Source organism: Macaca fascicularis, chromosome 16 (assembly GCF_037993035.2).
Source record: "Macaca fascicularis isolate 582-1 chromosome 16, T2T-MFA8v1.1".
In the NCBI taxonomy this organism is placed as follows: Eukaryota; Metazoa; Chordata; class Mammalia; order Primates; family Cercopithecidae; genus Macaca; species Macaca fascicularis.
The window spans coordinates 12,059,371-12,082,609 of record NC_088390.1 but is presented as its reverse complement, the minus strand read 5'-3'; the positions used below and the strand labels follow the sequence as shown (position 1 = coordinate 12,082,609).

The 23,239-nt window shown below is 43.6% G+C and overlaps 1 protein-coding gene and 1 long non-coding RNA gene across 11 annotated transcripts in view; one reads left to right on the top strand and one right to left on the bottom strand.

Moving 5' to 3' along the window:
- Nucleotides 1-375: 375 nt before the first annotated feature.
- LOC135967945 (uncharacterized) lies at nt 376-11,872 on the bottom strand. Of its 2 annotated transcripts, none has more exons than XR_010582284.1 (2): nt 11,782-11,872; nt 376-1,308 (listed from the first exon to the last, which is right to left on the bottom strand). It is a non-coding gene; the product is annotated as an uncharacterized lncRNA (long non-coding RNA). The 2 variants fall into 2 exon arrangements; XR_012425294.1 differs by having other exon boundaries at nt 11,786-11,872.
- Nucleotides 11,191-23,239, top strand: part of ZNF18 (zinc finger protein 18) — a 53,114-nt gene continuing 41,065 nt past the window's right edge. For 4 of the 9 annotated variants that reach the window (XM_074018606.1, XM_074018605.1, XM_005582916.4 and 1 more), the window contains exons 1-4: nt 12,003-12,036; nt 16,539-17,007; nt 18,313-18,502; nt 18,903-18,991. In XM_074018606.1, the coding sequence (XP_073874707.1) occupies nt 16,621-17,007; nt 18,313-18,502; nt 18,903-18,991 (666 nt within the window). In that variant the 5' untranslated portion in view covers nt 12,003-12,036; nt 16,539-16,620. Of the gene's footprint in view, nt 11,265-12,002; nt 14,566-16,538; nt 17,008-18,312; nt 18,503-18,902; nt 18,992-23,239 lie in introns of those variants that run through there. The other 5 variants (XM_074018604.1, XM_005582915.4, XM_074018603.1 and 2 more) reach the window with 3 other exon arrangements.

Below are 23,239 nucleotides of genomic sequence, written 5' to 3'. Positions count from 1 at the left end.
AGGAGAATGGCGTAAACCCGGGAAGCGGAGCTTGCAGTGAGCTGAGATCAGGTCCCTGCACTCCAGCCTGGGCCACAGAGAGGGACTCCGTCTCAAAAAAAGAAAAAGAAAATACATGCTGCTAGTTTCCAATTCCTGGTTGGAAGGGTCCATATCGGCCTCAGAGAAGAGAACTGACCTTGGATAGAACTCTGTAAGCTTAAATGAATGCATTCCTTGCTTAATTCCTGGTAACCAGCCCCTTCCAAGATGGGGTTTCTGTTTGGTGCCTTTGGCTACATGCTGCTGCTTCTTCATATCTCCACGGGCAACCGGAGGCACTCTGCAGTGGCTCTCCTCAAGACTTTCTACAGCAGAGCACTGCTGCTGATTAACTTTATTCTTTCTGTTCTCTGAGCACCACTACATTCAGGATTTTTTTCTTCAACCCTGGTGTCTGGTTAATTCCAATCATCTTCTCTCTCTGCGTTCCCCAGTGTTCAGACCCTTTGTGCTCATTAGCAGTGACAGACGAGTCACCAATCTTGCTGTTTCTCCAGGGGAAGAAAAAGCTTGCTTTTTTAAAATTGATCCATGAGAACTTCAGGAGCCACCACATGCTCCTGGAAGCTTCTGTCAGAGGAAGAAAGGTTCAGTCTGAAAAACCGAGTGCAGAGAAAATCTCAACGTGGGCAGGCGTCTAGCCATCCCCAGCAGCAGGCGGCAGGGACAGATGAGGCTTCCCACAGCTCAGTACTGATGGGATTTTCAGGAGTCCTGGCTTTCAAGGTGAGATAGATGTCACAGACCCAGCAAGGGCAAAGTCTGACTGTCCAAAGTCAGCAGGGCCATCAGTCCAGCAACGAGTCAGGCATTTGAAAGTGAAGGAGGCCACGGGCAGCATCAAGTGACTGTACAAAAATCAGAATTCAGCTAACAAGGGGTCAAAGTGAGACATTTCGGAGGACTGAAGAATTCTGGGTGGGTGGAAGGTTTAAGGGGACACGAGGCCTCTTCCACAATCCCTCTAAGATTGTTACCTGTATAGAACGCCCTAAGTTTTAAAGGATCCCTGGCTAATGAGATAAAGAAGCCTAAAGACTTCAGAACCTTCCCAAATCTGCATCTGAAGGCTGCCACTCTTTTCCTGGCAGGAACTGAAGCTCAAAAGGGAAATCAACATAGAGAGAGTCTTCACTGGGAGATGATGTCTCAACATTTGGTGGTGAAGCTCTGTGGCTGAAACCCTGGCCCGCTTCTTGGTGGAGGAGGCCAGAATCTTGACATCTTACCAGAACAGAGATTAAGCTCAGAGGTACAGACAGGACTCTAAAAGGACAGAAACAAAACAAAACAAAATAAAATAAAACAGTAAACATTGACATAACAGAGAAAACCACATTCATGTGGTCGTTAGGTATCTCTATGAGGCCACAGTTACGTAATTCCTTTGGGTTTTAATTTTGAGATAAAAATATGATATTTATTACGTTATTACAGAATGTCTTACAATTTACATAATTAAGTTCATTTAGTTGAGACTTTTATGTTTGATAATTACAGCTTCTTTCTTCTGGGATATCTGGATGCTGTTGAAACACTGTGGCAAAAAAAAAAAAAAACCGGTGTGGTAATATTTTTGCTCAGTTCTTTTTTTTTTTGAGCTTTGGCCCCTAGGCTGGAGTGTGGTGGTGAGATCATGGCTCACTGTGGCCTCAACCTCTGAGGCTTAAGTGACCCTCCCACCTCAGCCTCCCAAGTAGCAGGGTCCACAGGTATGCACCACCGTGCCCAGTTAATTTATGCTCACTTCTAATAATTTTTTTATTACTATTCTTTCTAGGAATCACCTATCCTAAAACAGATGATACATACAAATTATGATATCTCAATAACAGCTAGATTTTGCTGTGTGCCAAGGCACTGTTCTAGATATTTTACATATATTGTCTCATTTAATTCTCTTAACAGTCCTGAGCATTGAGTGGCATTGTTATGTCTCATTTTACTAATAAGAGGATTGAGATGCATAAAGATGGCTATAATATATTATTATATTGGGGATATCTATGTTAGGAATTCCTGGATAAAAATCAGCCCGGAAACCTTGTTCTATTTTAACTTCTTCCAAAGCCATCTTGATTGCCAGTTAATTGTATTACTCCCTGTATTATCATCCTTCCTGCCCACATAAGTTTTGGCAACTAACATCTGTTTGTGTCCTGAAGTTTGATTTAATAGACAATTATTTATGAACACGGATTTGAATGCCACTCACAATCAGTGCCAAAAACAGCACTTTGGAAGTTGTTAAAAAATCATATTTCCAGACTCTGCCTCTCAGATAATCTGATTCAGGAAAGAAGTCAAAATAATGTGGAATTAACATGCCCTCCAGGTGAGTCTGATCTGTAGCCCAGTTTAAGAAGCTCCCAGATCTAGAACAGGGAGATCTACACTTTTTTGATCAATCGTTGTTTTCTAGTAAAAGTATTTTGAGACTATGTATCCCCTGTTTGTGTATGAATTTATTCATAAATAATATATACATGTATTATTTTGCCTACATGTTGTACATTATAGAACATATTCAAAACTGAAAGTTAAAAAGGCTATGGTAAAAATGGAAAAATAATATTTTAAAATATACATCTTATTTATTCAATAAAGTTCTCACCAAAAATATAATACACCTCATTATTTGAGCAAATCTTTAATACTCTGTGATACAGAGAGTTTTAAAGTTGGGTTCTAAATTCAGTTTGTTTTTGACACTTAGTTATAATGGTTGTCAAAAGTGAAAAAAGAAACCTCTCAAACCTCCAAATGGATAAAGTACATCATTGGCAGCAGATACTAAAAATGATATTTGTTTTTCGATGCCATCTGCTAATTAAGCAAAAAATTTTGATGAAATGTGGCTACTAATTTCCGTAGTCTCTGATGTGAGTCAGTAGCTCTTACAAACTAATTGGAAGAGACATTGCATTTTCATAATTTTTACCACGGGGCTTAAAGTGAAAAGCACAACACTTTTTTTTTTTTTTGAGACGGAGTCTCCCTCTGTGCCCCAGGCTGGAGTGCAGTGGCGCAATCTCGGCTCGCTGAAAGCTCCGCCTCCCAGGTTCACACCATTCTCCTACCTCAGCCTCCTAAGTAGCTGGACTACAGGTGCCCACCACCGCGACCGGCTAATTTTTTGTATTTTTAGTAGAGACGGGTTTCACCGTGTTAGCCAGGATGGTCTCGATCTCCTGACCTTGTGATCCGCCCGCCTTGGCCTCCCAAAGTGCTGGGATTACAGGCGTGAGCCACCACGTCCGGCCGCACAAAACTTTTTATATGGAATATTTTGTGTATTGATTTTCATATATCAGAACCTCCAAAGAGGCCACCAGTTTTCATTTGATTTGATGAAGTTTCATAAAGTACTTGATAGAATATGACTTTAAGCTTTGTTAAATTTTCTTCATGTTCTATATGTGTAATATATATGCATATATTAGTACCTGTGTATACTTATTATCTGTATATATAATCGGTATATATATAAATTCTGTATCCATAACCTGCATAAATATACATACATCACACATACATGCATATATATTTATATATACTTATATATGGGTACAAATATATAGACACACATATTTATACTTAGTGTAAGTATAAATATATATTTAAACATTTCAAATCTAATTTACACACTCAGTGTAAATACATACACATAAATATACATCTTGTTAAGGTGCCATTCAGTATAGTGATACAGATATAAAGCACTTTTTTTTTTTTTTTGAGACGGAGTTTTGCTCTTGTTGCCCAGGCTACAGTGTAATGGCACGATCTCGGCTCACTGCAACCTCCATCTCCCGGGTTCAAGTGATTCTCCTGCCTCAGCCTCCCAAGTAGCTGGGATTATAGGCATGTGCCACCACACCCGGCTAATTTTTGTATTTTTAGTAGAGACGGGGTTTCTCCATGTTGGTCAGGCTGGTCTCAAACTCCCAACCTCGGGTGATCTGCCCGCCTTAGCCTCCCAAAGTACTGGGATTACAGGCTCGAGTCACCGTGCCCAGCCATAAATGCACATTTCTAATAGATTTCTTAATATTTGAAATTATTTTGCCTGACTTTGGTTAGATCTGATTCATTGGCATTATCATTACTTTCCAACGTATCTGCAAAAAGACTCAAGTTAGAAGTGTAGCTATGCTGTTTTGTTGCTGTTTACATGTGCCTGCATTATTACTGTTCTCTTCAAATTGAGATTATTTTGCAAGAAACTTAAAACTAGGATTCCTTTTGCTAGGGTTAATTTAGTTAAAACTAGGTAATATAATCCATAAATCCACTGATTCCTGCACATATTAACTTGAATATGTCTCAATATGTTGAATAAGTGACAATGTAAGGACCTCACTTTTTTCTTTTTTGAGACAGAGTCTCGCTCTGTCGCCCAGGCTGGAGTGCAGTGGTGCAATCTCGGCTCACTGCAACCTCCATCTCCCGGGTTCAAGCGATTCTCCTGCCTCAGCCTCCCAAGTAGCTGGGATTAGAGGCGTGTGCCACTGCACCCAGCTAATTTTTCCATTTTTAGTAGAGACGGGGTTTCACCATGTTGGTCAGGCTGGTCTCAAACTCCTGACCTTGTGATCCGCCTGCCTCGGCCTCCCAGAGTGCTGGAATTACAGGTGTGAGCCACTGCACCTGGCCCAGGACCTCACTTTTTTTTTTTTTTTTTTTTTTTGAGACTGAGTCTTGGTATGTTGCCAGCCTGGAGTGCAGTGGTGCGATCTCGGCTCACTGCAACCTCCGCCTCCCAGGTTCAAGCAATTCTCCTGCCTCAGCCTCCTGAGTAGCTGGGACTACAGGTGAGCGCCACCACGCCCAGCTAATTTTTTTTGTACTTTTAGGAGAGATGGGTTTTCACCATGTTGGCCAGAATGGTCTTGATCTCTTGACCTCGTGATCCGCCGGCCTCCACCTCCCAAAGTGCTGGGATTACAGGTGTGAGTCACCGCACTCGGCCTAGGACCTCACTTTTAACTGCTGCATGGCGTGGGCCTCCTTATGTTCCCTTATGGCACCTTCTATATCCTGACTGAAGCCTGTTCAACGTACGAGCAAACCAAGGAGCTGGCCAGTCCATTGTATTCAATACCAGTGAGGCTTAACTTCTTTATCACGTCTCCAGGCCCATGGATTTAAAAGTTCAAAGGGGTCTGCCTAAGTATGTAATGACTTTTTAAATTTAATTCCATCTGAGAAAAATGCCCATACCTGCAAACACTTGCATACAGGGGAGTTAGTCATTGAAATCCTGAAGTCTCAGATAGAGAATACCTTATCTAAAGACATTTTATGGCTTCAGGAAAAAATTTCATTTGGTGAGAGACGCATCAGGATTTATCCACCATATATTTTTTTAAGGTATACACTCCAGGACTCAATCCAGGTTTGTGGCCCTGTGTGTCACTTGTAGGCACTATAGGAAGTCATTTCCCAGCCCCACCTGAACCTTCTTGAATAGTTTTATTATTATTATTATTATTATTATTATTTTTTTTTTTTTTGGAGACGGAGTCTCATGCTGTCACCTGGGCTGGGGTGGAGTGGCACAGTCTTGGCTCACTGCAACCTCTGCCTTCCCAGGTTCAAGTGATTCTCCTGCCTCAGCCTCCTGAGTAGCTGGGATTACAGGCACCCGCCACCATGCCTGGCTAATTTTTTGTATTTTTAGTAGAGATGGAGTTTCACTGTTGGCCAGGCTGGTCTTGAACACCTGACCTTGTGATCCACCCGCCTCGGCCTCCTAAAGTGCTGGGATTATAGGCGTGAGCCACTGCACCTGGCTTCTTGAACATCTTCAAGATCTCCTCCAAGACATCCCACATAAAACGTGACATGTGTTACTATTTCTCCTAACCAGAGAAAAGCAATTACCATCTTGTTTAATTCTCTGTTCTCTCAATAGTCCTTAAAAGACAGTTCAGGTTCCTTCTGCCATGAAATCACTCTTTGCTATATTGAAGTCAACAGGATACAAATTACATCTTGACAGCAAAGGGAGGGTGTGGGGAGTGGTTTCTGTTCTGGTCTCCCTTCCCTTCCTTGTCCATGTGGTCAGCCATTTCCACACGGCTTACACTGATACGCTCCACTGATACCCAGCTTCCTTTCACCTTGAGTCAATCCAAATCTTTCTGCTCCTCGGTTCCAGAGAATGTTTGTTGAAATAGCTGATCCGGCTCACAACAATCTCATGCAATTTAACTTCGTCCATATATTTATTTCAAGTTCTCACAGTATCTCCCAGGATAGTTTGCCCAAACCTTATACAATTTCTTTGAACAGCTTGTCCTGTGAGCCCTACTTTATCCAGGGACAAATGCAGCAGAGAGAGGGCAGAGCATGGGATCTGTAGTCAGAAAAAGCAGAGTTTAAATTCAGCCTCAGTAACAATGTCTGCAGCTTTCAAGTAGGCATTTACACACTCTGGATCTCAAATTTTTTTTTTATCTCTACAATGGGAACAAAGATATTTGCCATGTCTGACTCTTATCAATGTTAGACTATTTTTTCCCCTAATTAAAAAAGTTAATATCTTTTTTTTTTTTTTTTGAGACAGAGTCTTGCTGTCGCCAGGCTGGAGTGCAATGGCGCGATCTCAGCTCACTACAACCTCCGCCTCCCGGGTTCAAGCAATTCTCCTGCCTCAGCCTCCTGAGTAGCTGGGACTACAGGCACACACCACCACGCCCAGGTAATTTTTGTGTTTTCAGTAGAGAACGGGGTTTCACCATGTTGGCCAGGATGGTCTCGATCTCTTGACCTCATGATCCACCCACCTCGGCCCCCAAAGTGCTGGGATTATAGGCGTGAGCCACTGTGCCCAGCCAAAAAGTTAGTATCTTTTAGTCTGTAAGAAATAGACTTGATCCTGCAGTTTTATTTTGTTTTCTGCCTTCCATCTTTCATCCTTTCTTTCTTTCTTCTTTTTTTCCCCACATGGTTCTTTTGGTCTACAGCTTTTACTTTTTTTTAACCTCTTTGAACAACTCAGAATTTTTATTTTAAAATATCTTTCAGATTGCTCTATTATCTCTGAATTTTGGAGTGCACGTGCTTTCATTATTTTAGTAAGTAGTGATTGTCATTTATAATAGTGTTTTAAAATTTAGTTTTAGTTTTAATTGATGAATAATAATTGTATATATTTATGGGGTATAATGTGATGTTTTGATGTAGGTATACATTGTAAAAGTTTAAATCAAGTTAATTAACGTATTCATCACCTCACCTACTTATTTTTTATGGTGAGAACATTTAAAATCTATTCTTTTCGTGATTTTGAAGTATACATTATTGTTTTTTTTTTGATTGTTGTTGTGAGACGGAGTCTCTCTCTGTCCCCCAGGCTGGAGTGCAATGGCGCAATCTCAGCTCACTGCAAGCTCCGCCTCCCAGGTTCATGCCATTCTCCTGCCTCAGTCTCCGGCGTAGCTGGGACTACAGGCACCCACTACCATGCTGGCTAATTTTTTTGTATTTTTAGTAGAGACGGGGTTTCACCATGTTCGCCAGGATGGTCTTGATCTCCTGACCTTGTGATCCGCCTGCCTCGGCCTCCCAAAGTGTTGGGATTACAGGCGTGAGCCACCATGCCCAGCCTGAAGTATACATTATTATTAACTACGTTTACCACACTGTGCAATACATTGCTAAACTTACTCCTCTTGTTTAACTGGAACTTTTGTACCCTTTGATCAACCCCTCTCCATTCCCCATTTTCTCTGTATGAGGAATTGCTTTTGGTGTGGCTTGTAACTTTTGACTTTAAGCTCCTCTTCAGTGGAGATTGTTTTCTGTGGGCGTTCCATGTGGCCTAGATTATGCGAGTGCCCAGAAGCCTTGTAATTAAAAAATCAATTTCTACTCAAGAACATTTTTCAGTAATTGTCACTTTTTCTCCCCTTCCATACAAATTTTTCCTCCCTACTGGATCATTCTAATCAGTGTGTAAGCATGCTGTAAGATCTCCTAATTTGTCTCATTTTGCTATTTCTTTTTATAGCAAAACTTCTTGAATGACTTGTCTATATTTGCTGCTCTAATTCTTCTCTTCCTGTTCCTTATTGAACTTGTTCCATTCAGGATTTCTCTACTTCCAACCACTCTTAGTCAAGGTCACCAGTGATTTTATTCTGTTGCTCCAACAAATAGTCAATTCTTAATACTCATTTTACATTTGATCATGGCATTTGATTAGTTGATGATTCTTTCTTTCTTCCTTTCTTTCTTTCTGACAGAGTTTCGCTCTTGTTGCCCAGGCTTAGAGTGCAATGGTGTGATCTAGGCTCACTGCAACCTCTCCCTCCCAGGCTCAAGCGATTATGTGTCTATGCCTTTTCCTAAGGTGCCAGTTTATATATTATAGGTGTGCACCTCCACGCCCAGCTAATTTTGTATTTTCAGTAGAGATGGGGTTTCTCCATGTTGGTCAGGCTGGTCTCGAACTCCAGACCTCAGGTGATCCGCCTGCCTCGGCCTCCCAAAGTGCTGGGATTACAGGCATGAGCCACCGTGCCCGGCGATTCTCTCTTTCTTTGAACACTTTATGTAGTTGGTTTCCCGGATACCACTCTCTGTTTTCCTTCTACCTCAGTGGCTCCTCAGTCTCTTTCTCCTTTGATAGATTTTTCTTATTACCCTGACCCTCTATGTTGGTGTGGTCCAGGGCTTGGTCTTTATACCTCTTCTCTTTATTGTCACTCATTGTCTCAGGGCTTAAACATGTATGAGTGGGCGTGGTGGCTCACACCTGTAATCCCAGCACTTTGGGAGACTGAGGCAGGTGGATCACCTGAGGTCAGGAATTAGAGACCAGCCTGGCCAACGTGATGAAACCTCGTCTCTACTAAAAATACAAAAAGTAGCCGGGCATGGTGGCATACACCTGCAATCCCAGCTACTCAGGAGGCTGAGGCAGGAGAATCACTTAAATCTGGAGGTGGAGGTTGCAGTGAGCCGAGATTCTCGCACTGCATTGGGCAACAGAGCGAGATTCTGTCTCAAACAACAACAATAAAAACGTTTGCAATTTCCTCTGCCTGCAGGTTCCCACAGATACACGCAAGACTTCCTTCTTAATTAACTTCAGGTCTGGATTCAAGGCTGTTTTATCTGTTAGTCCTTCCCTGACCATCCTATATAACTTGCACTCCATGTCTAACACTACCTCTCCTCCTTACCCCAATGTAATTTTCTTCACAACACCTATAATTACTACTTGTGTATTTATTTGTTGTCCAGCTCACCCTACAAAATATAAGTCCTGGGAGGGCTGGGACTTCGTGTGTTTAGTTCATTCTTGCCTAGATAGCTATTGGAAGAGTGCTGGGCACATCATCTGGTAAATATTTATTGAATGAGTGAGTGAATAATAGAAATAGATGACACCTTTTCATTATTTCCTAAGCTGAGGTAGATATCTCCCTATTTTAAAAAACCTTTTGGTGGTTCAGCCTGTTTCGAAAGAAGTGTTTATGCCTTTTCCTAAGGTGCCAGTTTATAAAGAAATTATTAAACTTCAAAGTGTCATTTTCATATCAGGAACCATCTACTAGGATTAGAGTTCTCAACCTGAGGTTTGTGGGTTCCAAGGATGGGTTTCAAGGCTGTGTTAGCTCCCTGAATTTGAGGGCAAAGTGTTGTAGATGTGTATGTGCATTTTTCTTGGGAAACGTTTTAGCTTCCATCAGTTTCACAAAGGAGTCAGGACTCAATTAATGGTTTTGAATTCTTGTTATCTTCCTTGGGTGTTGATCAGCTAAAAGCGAACACATTGAAGATAAAACTCATATAATCTTCCCCTTCAAACCACCTTGTCTCTTGACTTTCTTAGAAGCAGAGCACATTGATGTTGGAAGCCACACCCAAGGAAGGTGTCCCTCTAAATGTGCCTGGTAAATTGTTAGCCATGCTGTCCTCAGGAACTCAAAGCAGCACCATCAATCACATGAATGTTAGAAACTTCCAGCTAGGTGCCATGGCTCATGCCTGTCATCGCAGCACTTTGGGAGGCCGAGGTGGGTGGATCACCTGGGGTCAGGATTTCGAGATCAGCCTGGTCAACATGGTGAAACCCCGTCTGTACCAAAAAAAAAAAAAAAAAAAAAAAAAAAAAAGACTAGAAACTTCCACCTATGTCAGGCTGAAACAGTTTCACACACAGGAACTTGTTCAGACCCTGGGACTTAAGAGAACATGTCGGGCCGGGCGCGGTGGCTCAAGCCTGTAATCCCAGCACTTTGGGAGGCCGAGACGGGCGGATCACGAGGTCAGAAGATCGAGACCATCCTGGCTAACACGGTGAAACCCCGTCTCTACTACAAAATACAAAAAAACTAGCCGGGCGAGGTGGCGGGCGCCTGTAGTCCCAGCTACTCGGGAGGCTGAGGCAGGAGAATGGCATAAACCTGGGAGACAGAGCTTGCAGTGAGCTGAGATCCGGCCACTGCACTCCAGCCTGGGCGACAGAGTGAGACTCCGTCTCAAAAAAAAAAAAAAAAAAAAAAAAAAGAGAACATGTCGAATCCCTTTTCCACTGGTCAGTTTTTCAGGTACATGAAGATGTAATCCCTTCCCCGCATCAAGCTTTATTCCTCCGGAGGAGATATCTTTAATTCTTGTAAACATGGGACAGGTATAGGACACGTTATGATAATGACAGCTCCTTTTAAAATTTTTTTTTTTTTTTTTTTTTTTTTTTTTTGAGACGGAGTCATGCTCTGTCGCCCAGGCTGGAGTGCAGTGGCCGGATCTCAGCTCACTGCAAGCTCCGCCTCCCGGGTACACGCCATTCTCCTGCCTCAGCCTCCCAAGTAGCTGGGACTACAGGCGCCCGCCACTTTGCCCGGCTAGTTTTTTGTATTTTTTAGTAGAGACGGGGTTTCACCGTGTTAGCCAGGATGGTGTTGATCTCCTGACCTGGTGATCCGCCCGTCTCGGCCTCCCAAAGTGCTGGGATTACAGGCTTGAGCCACCGCGCCCGGCCTAAAATTTTTATTTATTTATTATTAATTTTATTTCCATAGATTATTGGGGAACATGGCAGCTCTTTTTTTTTTTGAATACTCTCCTCTTTGCCAGTTGCCCAAGATAGAACACCCAAACTTTGACATGATACTTCTATTAATGCAACTTAGTATCACAAGATGACTGTGGTGGCCCAGCACAGGATGGCCTGGAAACCAGCAACACTGGACGCTGGGGAAAGGGTAAGAAAGCTTTGGCCATTACAAATGGTGTGGAACTGAGCCGAGGGAGGGGTAGTGAGAAGAGAGGGCGAGGTGTCTGAGAGACAATGAGGTAAAATCAGAGGATTCAGCCATTGTCGGCGTGTGGGAAAGGGAAGGAGAAGGGAAGAGTCAGGGATGACATTTGTTGAGAGAGAGACGTAGGTGGAAAGAGGATGGCACTACATTGGACTAGCCCCAACCGAATGGGGAGAAGTGGGAGAGGACCCAGGCGATGCAGAGCTGGTGAGAGTGGGAGAATCAAGACAGAGGAGGAAGGTCAGGGCAAATCAAATGTCTCAGGGAGGCCAAGTGAGGCAAGAACGGAAAGCAGAAAGGCGCCGGTTAAGAATCAGGGATACTGGCAGAGCGTTGCAGCTTTGGGTGTGGGGACTGGCAGGACAAAGAAATGATCTTTGAAGGCCTCGCAGTGCTTGGCCGAGTGCCTGGCACAGAATAGGCGCGCAATAAATGACGGGTGAGAAGTGAAGGAACTCACGAACAGTGACTAGTGAGTGACGAAAGGAACCGAGGGTGGCGTTGACTCGGGAACCGCACTGCAGTTTCGGCGGAGGCTCTGGGGCCGCGGCGCCAGAGAGGGGCGGGGCGTCCCCGACGGCCAATAGGAACTTCGGTATCAGCCCCGCCCCGCCCCTAGCTCCGCCCGGTGCCGCACGTCGCTCGCCTACCGCCTGAGGCGCGCGCAGCCGCCCAGCTCCCGGAAGTGCGCCCGGAGCCGGCGCCGCGGGCCGAGGTGAGCGCGCGTGCGGGGCGGTCCCGGCCTCCGGCCGCTCGGGGTCAGGCCTGGCGTTATCTGCGTCCGCACCTGACTCAGCTGGGCCCCCCGGAGCTTCGGAGGGGCCAGCGGGCTCCCGCGCCCATGCGTCTGGGAGCGCGCGGGGGACGTGGCGAGTGCGGGGCCGGGGCAGCCATGGCTGGGAGTGGACCCTGGGTGCGGGGGGATGTGTGAACCCCGTCCCGGCTATGCGTTCCTGTGCCTGTGCGCCCCGCGGGACCGGAGGGTCTCTGCACTGGGACCGAAAACGGGCTCCTCCCCGCCATCTTCCCCTAAGGGCTGAAAATGAGTCTCGGGAAGAGGAAACCCGATGGGATGATGCCTGGAGTCTCTCCCTCTCTTTGGGGGGGCGCATGGTGGAGAATACGTATCCGATGAGCAGCGCTGACCTGGCCTCGAACACTAAATACCAGTTCCCCTAGCTGCTTGTGACAACCAGAAAACGCCCCCACAAATCACCAGGCGTTGGCAGTTCTCCCCAAAGCAAAGGCTTTAGAGCTTCCTGGGTTTTAATCTGGCTGCCACTTGTGAGCCTCAGAGGTTCCTGATCTATACACCAGGGTAATTGTGAGAATTAGAAATACATGAGCCGAGCCTGATAATGAGCCGATACGTAGTAGGTGCTTAACAAATGGTTACTTGTATATGTAACCATGTATGTAACTACGTGTGTATATTATGCCTAGAATGCACATTTAAAAATTCATTCTGTTTGTTAAAGGTTTAATAACAGGTATGACAGATAACCGTAATTTTTTTCATAACTAATGGGGTCAGTTCTTCATGAGGTCATTGGAATATAAACTCTCTATTAAAGTATTTTAATACTCTGTAAAGTAATTTAATGTTGAATAATCGAGACATTTTTCTTACAACACTACCTGGGAGTATAATATTACTAACACAAGATTTAAGTACTTAAAGTTTTTCCAAAATGTCATTTCTCTTAAATATTATCTAAACTGCTATCTTAATTTAGGAAACAGATAAATTGGAGTAAGTTTACAGGTCGGTATCTTGCTGTGTAAAATTTTGCCACTTGTTATTTGAAACACTTGAGCCAAATAGGTTGGATTTACAAAGCAAGGGATTTTAAAAAATATATTTATTCATTTTTTAAGCTTTTACTTGAAACTGTAGGTTTACCTCTGAGCAATCCTTTAGCTGCTTTCCAGGTGGTTTGATAGGCAGTTTTCATTGTCACTCAGTATGAAAACATTTTAATTTCCTTTGTGATTTTTTTCTTTGACTATGGGTTAAGAGCTTTATTTAATAATTTACGTAAATTGGGATTTTCTAGTTATTGATATCTCATTGAATTGCACTATGATCAGAGAATATATTCGAACCCAGGAAACTCTATAAAAGTTTTCCATTGACCTTTCTGGTTTTTGTTTCTCTTGTGTTCCTTTTCTATCAGATATGGGGTTTTTGAGTGTTTTTTGGTATTGCTTTAATGGCTTTTTAGCAATACCGCTTTGTGTAATATTTTTAGAGCTAACTTTAAGATACCAGTCATTTGAAATTATGCATGCAGTCTGGATGAATACTCTTTTTGCGCTTGTAATGAATGTATACTCTGCAGTTCTTGGGTCTAGTGTTTTGAAAATGTCAATTAGAGCAAGTCGGTTGATAGTGTTCAGATTTTTTGTCTTTACTGACTTTTTTTTTTGAGACGGAGTCTCATTCTGTAGCCCAGGCTGGAGTGCAGTGGTATGATCTTGACTTACTGCAATTTCCGCCTCCCAGGTTCAGGCTGTTCTCCTGCCTTAGCCTCCTGAGTAGCTGGGATTACAGGTGCACACCACCATGCCCGACTAATTTTTGTATTTTTAGTAGAGATGGGGTTTTACCATGTTGGCCAGGCTGGTCTCGAACTCTGACCACAGATGATCCTCTGCCTCGGCCTTCCAGAGTGCTGGGATTGCAGGCGTGAGCCACCGTGCCTGGCCTGGGTTTCTTTTTTTTTTTTTGAGACGGAGTCTCGCTATGTGGCCCAGGCTGGAGTGCAGTGGTGTGATCTTGGCTCACTGCAACATCCATCCCTGGGTTTAAGCAATTCTCCTGCCTCAATCAGCCTCCCTCGTAGCTGGGATTACAGGCGTGCACCACCATGCCCAGCTAATTTTTGTATTTTTCATAGAGACGGGGTTTCGCCATGTTGGTCAGGCTGGTCTCGAACTCCTGACCTCAAGTGATCCACCCACCTTGGACTCCCAAAGCGCTGGGATTACAGGCGTGAGCCACTGCGCCCGGTCCTGGGTTTCCTTTTAAGTGAAAAATAAATTTAATGAGGACCACATAAAAAACATTTGGTATTGGATTACGGTTGACTCTTAATTAAACAACACAGGGTTGAACTGCAAGGGTTCATTTATACAAGGATTTTCGTCGGCCTCTGTGACTCCTGAGACCACAAGACCAACCTTCCTTCTCCTCCTCCTGTTCCTTGTCTTCTTCAGGCTACTCAGTGTGAAGCTGATGAAGGTGACGACCTTTATGGTGATTCACTTCCACTTAGTGAATAGGAAATGTAGTTTCTCTTCCTTATAATTTTCTTTATTTATTTATTTATTTTTTTTTGTTGAGACAGAGTCTCACTCTGTCACCCAGGCTGGAGTGCAGTGGTGCGATCTCAGCTCACTGCAAGCTCCGCCTCCTGGGTTCACGCCATTCTCCTGCCTCAGCCTCCCAAGTAGCTGGGACTACAGGCGCTGGCCACCACGCCCGGCTAATTTTTTGTATTTTTTTTTAAGTAGAGACGGGGTTTCACCGTGTTGACCAGGATGGTCTCGATCTCCTGACCTCGTGATCCGCCCGCCTCAGCCTCCCAAAGTGCTGGGATTACAGGCGTGAGCCACCACACCCGGCCTCTTCGTTATAATTTTCTTAATAATATTTTCTCTAACTTAATTTTTTACAAAAATACAGTAACATGCAAAATGTATGTTAATCAACTATTTAAGGCATCAGTCAATAGGCGGCCCAGCTTTTGGGGAATCAGAAATGATATGGATTTTCTGCTGTGTGGGGGTTGGCACCCCTATCTCCTGCATTATTCAAAGGTCAACTGCAATTCTTTTGACCTCGCTCTTTCCTTTCTTGGGACTTTGAAAAGATTGGTTTTTCTTTTTTAGTTTTTAAATGATTTTCCAATGTCGGATAAATTATTTTGGTGAAACGGTAAGGATGAAGACATTGTTTTCCACACCTTAAGAAATAAGCAGCTACAAAAAGCTAGAGTATTGCACTGATCTCTGATTAAGCCAGATCCTCAAGTGATGGGGCATTTTTTTTTTAATTGCTGTAATTAGTCTTACGGAGAAATGATGACCACCAAATTCTTCATAACATTTAAAGATTTACCCAAGAATCCCATATTATGATTACTTGCAAGAAAGTTAACTAGAAATAGTGGATGATCCTTTTTAAAATAACTTAATATTATTTGCCATTTAATATTTCTCTTTCTACTGTCTTAGTTGTGATCTTCTAAATTTCAATAGCATTCACATAAAATAGTGGTTATCTATGTCAACACCATAGGAGTATTCTCAAGGTAGTCTTCTCAACCCTCTTTTTTTTTTTTTTGAGACAGAGTCTCTCTCTGTCACCCAGGCTGGAGTGTAGTGGTGCAATCTTGGCTCACTGCAAGCTCCGCCTCCTGGGTTCACGCCATTCTTCTGTCTCAGCCTCCTGCGTGGCTGAGACTACAGGCACCGACCACCATGCCCAGCTAATTTTTTGTATTTTTTTTTAGTAGAGACTGGGTTTCACCATGTTGACCAGGATGGTCTCAATCTCCTGACCTCATGATCTGCCCACCTCGGCCTCCCAAAGTGCTGGGAGTATAGGCGTGAGCCACCACACCCGGCCTTCTTAACCCTCTTTAACCCCAAGATTGGAAGTGTCAGTTATGACACTGGTTTTTTCCATAAATTCTCAAATAGACCTATTTCAATATGGCACTCAAAAGACGTGTCTTGGAAATTTCATTACACCTTTTTGGGAAGACTTAATTTGTTTTCTTTAACCTCCTATTTATTACAGAAGCATCTAGGCATTAGCTTTTATTCCTAGGGCATTAATATCTTTTTCCAGCTTTATTTTTTAGTATGCAGATATAGAGATGAAGACGTAGAAGTGTTTTGTAGAAGAGCCGTTTACCTGGAAACCTATAGTGAAAATGCTTCATATGGTGCATTTTATTCTTCATTTTGTCTGGACATTTGAGGACCAAGAGAGAACATTATAAAATGGGCAGGGAAAAGATACGGTATCAGTAGTTTGTTTTGTGGCTTCAAGTGTATAATCTTTCATAATAGAATCGTGTATCCATTGAACAATTTCAAAACCTCCATAGTTGACCCCAAGGCTTCTCGGGTAGGGCATATGAATTTGTTCTTTCTGAAAATGTGTCCCCCTCCTCTGTATAGCACTCAATCTCATTCCCTTTTTAGTGTCCTGGTGAAGACCTAGTTCTTTCCGGAGACAATTCCGCTTCAGAGGCACTTTACTTAAGAGGACTTGCCAGGCTGGACAATGCCCGTTGACTTGGGGCAGGCCCTAGGCCTGCTGCCGTCACTGGCGAAGGCTGAGGGCTCCCAGTTCTCGGAATCAGATGCTGCCCTTCAAGAGGAACTCTCCAGCCCTGAGACCGCGCGCCAGCTTTTCAGGCAGTTCCGTTACCAGGTGATGTCTGGGCCTCATGAGACCCTGAAGCAGCTTCGGAAGCTCTGTTTCCAGTGGCTGCAGCCAGAGGTTCACACCAAAGAGCAGATCCTGGAGATCCTCATGTTGGAGCAGTTTCTGACCATCCTGCCCGGGGAGATCCAGATGTGGGTGCGGAAACAGTGTCCAGGAAGTGGAGAAGAGGCAGTGACCCTTGTGGAGAGCTTGAAGGGGGACCCGCAGAGACTGTGGCAATGGGTAAGCAGAGGGTATTATGATTGGCGAGTGAAACACAGGGCTCCTCTCTGGTCCTATCAGGTGTGTGGTCTTTTTTCTTACGACACCAAATGGGTGGGACTTTTCACTTCTCTGATTCTCTAACACCAGTAGCGTGTCCTGCAGTTCGGTTCTGAAGCTAACTCTGGAGGTTCAGGGCCCAATCCAAGACTGCTCCTATTCTCAGATGCCAGTCACAGGTCCCAGGGGCCACCTGAACTTCTGACAAATTGGCTATAAATTCTAGATTCCCACAATCTTCTCTTCAAGTTCCATACTTAGTTAGAATGACTTACAGAACTCAGGGAAGGATTTTACTTCCTGTTACTGACTTACTATAAAGGATACAACTCACTAACAGCCAGAGAGAAGAGCTGCGTAGAGCAAGGTGTGGGGGAAAGGGCATGGAGCTTCCATTGCCTCTCCTGGCATGCTAAGTTAGTTACCAGTACCTCCCTGAGGTCACCAACCTGGAAGCTTCCTGAACCCCATCGTTTAGAGATTTTTATGGAGGCTTCACTGCTTTGGCACACTTGACGTAGTCATTTGCATTGGTGATTGAGTATCTCCAGCTGCCCTCCCCTCCTCAGAAGCGGGGGGTGGGGGGGTGGGGAGGGTGGGGAGAGTGGGGGGGGTGGGGAGAGTGGGGGGGGGTGGGGAGAGTGGGGGGGTGGGGAGAGACTGAAAGTTCCAACCTTTTAATCTTAAGGTTGGTTCCTCTGGCAACCAGCCCCCCGCCCTGAAGCTATCTAGAAGCCTAGCATAAACTCTGGTGTGGTTGAGAAGGGCTCGTTATGAATGACAAAGGCTCTTCCTCCACCTCTGTCACTCAGGAAATTACCAGGGCTTTAGGGGACAAAGACTAACTTTGTATTTCTTGTTATACCACAGCTAGGTTCCCTCAACCTCACCTAATTCTAACACCCTGACTCTCAACACTTTTTAGCTGTCGAGGATTGAGGGTAAAGTCTCCCAGCATATTCCACCTTTAGAACGTTTGAGAAGTTATTCAAAAGTTGCCGGAGTTTTCATTGGTGGGGCATATCCCGTAGAGGCACCTTAGTGGCGTGTCTCCAAGGTCTCCCATGCCTGGTGCAGGCCTCAGCTTTTGGTGTCTTTTTGGGACATTTCTTACCCTGGTTCCTGCTGGACTAGAAATAAAAGCTGGTTTTCTCTTTCTCCACATCCTTAGAAATTGTCTTATGATCTATTGCAGAGGGTAAGCTTTGTATCTTTTAGAGATCCTTACTCTGGATTCTTCAGTAATTACTAATATATGGTCTCTAGATCAGTATCCAGGTTCTAGGACAGGACATCTTATCAGAGAAGATGGAATCTCCAAGCTGCCAAGTGGGGGAAGTGGAGCCCCATCTTGAAGTGGTGCCTCAGGAATTGGGACTTGAGAATTCTTCGGTAGGGCCTGGGGAGCTTCTGAGCCACATCGTGAAAGAGGAATCTGACACGGAAGCAGAACTAGGTGAGGATGGTGCTGTGTGGTGGTCTCTTGGGGAGATTTTGGGATTGGGATTAGTAGGCCTAAGTGAGTTGCTGCTCAGATTGGGGTATCCCTGAGAGGTTTGCCAACAGGTTAGACCTAAATAAACCGCTCTTGCTTGGACAGTCAACGTCTGTTTTAAACTGCTTTATGACTGGGCCAGACCGTTTGGATTTTGGCTCTGAGGAAGGAGGTGGGGGAAAATACGGGTGAGACTGGAAGGTTGGAGGGAGTTGGAGTTTGTCAGAGAGATAAACAGAAGTCTTGTAATATAGATGACAGTACAGGTATTGTTCTGATTTGTGAAGATTGTTATCTGTGCCCTCTGGGGAGTGGTTAAGGCAGACATCCAGATTCCGAAAACTTCCTCTCCTTACTTCAGCCCTGGCTGCCTCCCAGCCTGCCCGACCAGAGGAAAGGCTGATCAGAGACCAGGACCTCGGAGCCTCACTGCTCCCAGCAGCACCGCAGGTGAGCTGAGGTACAAAAACGGTGAAAAGGAAACTTTTTACCTTCTATAATCTCTTCCTCCTGCCTCTTCACCCCATTCCCCACCCTGAGGAAACCTCTGATGTGCTCTCTGTCACCATATGTTAGTTTACTTTTCCTAGAGTTTTATAAAAATAGAATCATGCCAAATGTACTCTTATCTTTGTTCTTATACATATAGTGTATATATATTTGCTTATTTCCGTATATTCTTTTTTTTTTTTTTTTTTTTGAGACAGAGTCTTGCTCTGTCGCCCAGGCTGGAGTGCAGTGGCGCAATCACGACTCACTGCAAGTTCCGCCTCCCAGGTTCACACTGTTCTCCTGCCTCAGCCTCCCGAGTAGTTGGGACTATAGGCGCCTGCTACTGCGCCTGGCTAATTTATTTATTTTTTTGTATTTTTAGTAGAGCTGGGGTTTCACCGTGTTAGCCAGGATGGTCTCGATCTCCTGACCTCATGATCTGCCCATGTATTCTCATTTTTTGAAACAATTTGATTTTGATGTGCCTTAGAGTCATTTTCACATTTCATATAATTGGGATTCATTGAGCTTCTTAGATCTGTGGGTGTATGGTTTTCACTAAACTTGGAAAATTTTTGGCCATTATTTCTAAAGCATTTTTTTTTCTGTCTCGCTTATTTCTCCTCTCCTTTAAGGACTTCGGAAATAATACCTGTGGAATGTGTATAATGATAATTATCAGAGCTCTTCAAGTTGTCCCAAGCTTACTGATTTTTTTTCTGTTTTTGAAGTCTTGGTGTTTTATTTTGGACAATTTCTATATGTCTTCAAGTTCGTTAATCTTTTCTTTTATAGTATCTGATCTGCTGTTAATCTCATCCAGCATATTTTTCATTCTGTTTTTGAAGTCTTGGTGTTTCATTTAGGACGGTTTCTATTTTTATGTCTTCAAGTTCGTTAGTCTTTTCTTCTTACAGCATCTAATTTGCTGTTAATCTCTTCCAGTATATTTTTCATTTTGGATGAATGTTTCACATCTAGAAGTTTGATTTTGGGCTTTATTATATCTTTCATGTCTATACTTAATGTGTTCACTTTTTTCTCTAGCTTCTTGAACATGTGGAATATAGTTGTATTTGTATTCATATCCTTACCTACTGATTACTACCTGTATTGGGGTCTGGGCCAGTTTTGATCAAATGATTATTCTCATTATGAGATGTGTTTTCCTGCTTCTGTGTGTGCCTGGTAATCTTTGTCTTTTTTGTTTGTTTGTTTGTTTTGAGACAGGGTTTTACTTTTTCACCCACGTTGGAGTGCAGTGGTGTGGTCATAGCTTACTGCAGCCTTGACGTCCTGGGCTCAAGCCATCCTCCTGCCTCAGCCTCCTGAGTAGCTAGAACTACAGACATGTGCCACAATGCTTGGCTAATTTTTAAATTTTTTTGTGTCTTACTATGTTGCCCATGCCTGGTAATCTTTGATTGGGTATCAGGCATTGGTGGGGTGCTGTATATTTTTGTATTACTGTAAATGTTCTTGAACTTTGCTATGGGATGCAGTTATTTGAACACGGTTGGTTGGTTATATGGCACCAGAGAAACATTTAGTCTAGTATTATTTTTTCCATGCTAAGGCACTTCCCTTCTGAGTATTCTGAGTAATCTGATGCCCCTTCATATACCAGGTTTTCCACTCTGCCTGGTGGGAGTACAAACTGTTTCCAGCACTGTGTGAACTCAGGGGATTGTTCCCTCTGATTCTTTTGGGTGGTTATTTCCCAGACTTTGGGGGTACGCTCTGTAGATCTCTGGAGCTTTCTCTTTGTGCAGCTTCCTCCTCTGATTTCTCTGCCCTGTCCATTCTAAGCACCTTGGCATTTCCAGACTCTGAGCTCCTTCTGCTCAACTCAGGGAGGCTGCCTGGCTCAGCCTGGGTTTCCCTTCCTGTGCTGCTGCCTGGATCCTCTGTCTAGGCAGTACGTTTGGATAACTAGCGCTCACTGAATTTGTTTTCCCACTTCCAGGGATCTTGTTCTGCTGTGCTTGGGTAATGTGCAGTGTCTGAAAACGATTGTTTCACACATTTTGTCCCATTTTTAGTTGTTTCAGGCAGAAGGTACATTCAGCAATTCCTAATACTTCATTTTCGCTGTACATAGAAGTCGCTGGGACAGATTTATGTTGATATGTAGTTAACAATTTTGAAAAGTTGAATTTTGTAAAAATATTTTTTTTTCACGAGCCTATATACCTTCATTAAAACATCATTTACAACATCGAGGGAACTCCTCCTGGGACTTGCCTTGCAGTCTACTGTAGAGCGGAGATGAAAATAGAGACTGCAGGAGGTGGTGCTTAATGCTGTGTTTCAGACCAGGGTCTGAGCTTCGGCTCTCCAGGCTCAGAGATACAAAAACTAGAGAATATCCGTTTCATAGTTTACTCTGGGGGAATGTGGATGGGGAGGTGGCAGGGGAGAGACATATCTTTTTAGTGAACCAAATGCACCCTCCTGCCTGCTTTCAAGGTGTCCAGAAACCAAATTGTGAAGCAAGACATTGCTTGGTGAGAAAGATTTGGGTGTTCTGTGGAATATGTCAACCAGGCTTGGAGGATTATTGTTTCTGCAGTATGTACAGAGTATTCTCACCTGTTCTGAATAACTTAAAGTCAGAAGATTTAAAATGCTCATCAGCACCAATTTGTGTTTTACAACTGTATTTACATATACATGTGTCTGTATTTCCCTACCTTCAGAAGATAACTAGTTAGCAACCATTTAAGTTAAACGAACAAAATTCATCCCTACCCAATCTGAATATCCCCTCCAAACTAACAGCAGTTATTTGCATCAGGAAGACTTTGATATTTAATGAAATCCTTTGGAAGTAAAAGGAATTTTTAAATTAATCACTCCCTCTAATCTCAAGTGAGGAACTTCATAAATAATGCCAGAATGATGATATGGTATTACTCCCAGTACACAGTAGTTATTTCATTAGTAGAAACCATGACTCAGTTGGAACCTTACATAGTACTCCAGCAATGCATTTACTCACCTTCCTCTGTTTTCAAACTTAAAGGAAAGGAACAGCGTGTAAGTAACTCAGTGCAAGTCAGTTGTAATATCTTATAAACCCACAAGATGGTGCCAGTTCCACACAAAAATAGAGAGAGTTTTCCCATCAAATCCCACACTTCTGTCTTTCAGGAGAGAAAGTTAGGTTTTTACGTCTCTTCTAAATATGAGAAAAAGGCAAGCTGGCTGCCATTGGTGTCTTGCCTCTTCAGTAGGAGATTTTATTCGAATGCACCCAGCTTCTTGGCAGTTCCTTGTGTAAATCTGTGTCTTTAAGCTGGAGGTACCCTGTCAGTGCTCCTGAAGCAACTTCTCTGGTTTTTGAATGAGCTGACTTTGACCCCTGGGGGTTTTGGTGGCTGTATCCTTTTCTGCCTTGTCCTCTTCTTGGTCGTTACTGTGTTCATGGAGTAGATCCTGTGTCAGCAAGCCAGGCAGCCAGGCAGATGCTACTGTGCTTGGCATGTACGTCCTTTCCTCTGCTGGCACTGAAGCCAGGGTCCCTGTGTTCTGACTACAAAGACTGAGAATTCCTGTATTCAGCTCAAGTGTTTGCTCAAGTGATTATTTTCAGGAGGTTGTTAAAATAGCTGCATTCACAGGAAATTAACAGAATAAGCTGCTAGCTGTTTATACTTTAAACATTAAAAAAATTTTAAATTTAAATTCACATGAAAAATGTGGTGATAGTTAATAGTTGACTATGTAATTAGGTATATTGAGGTCACTTTTCAGCTTCCTATCTCCTTCCCACCCAAAAAAGTCCAAACCCTCTTTCGTTTGTTTGTTTGGCTTAGCACCTGCTAATTAAACACTTTTTGGTATCTCCTTTCTCCTTGAGCCATTTCCACTTCTCTTTGATGTGCTGGGGGCAGACTTGACTTAGGACTGAGAATGTATTAGTCCGTTTTCACACTGCTGATAAAGACATACCTGAGACTGGGCAATTTACAAAAGAAAGAGGTTTAATTGGACTTACAATTCCATATGGCTGGGGAGGCCTCACAATCATGGTGGAAGGCAAGGAGGAGCAAGTCACATCTTTCGAGGATGGTGGCAGGCAAAGAGAGAGCGCGTGCAGGCAAACTCCGGTTTTTAAAGCCATGAGATGTTATGTTATTCACTATCACGAGAACAGCACAGGAAAGAACCGCCCACCTGATTCAGTTATCTCCCACCAGGTCC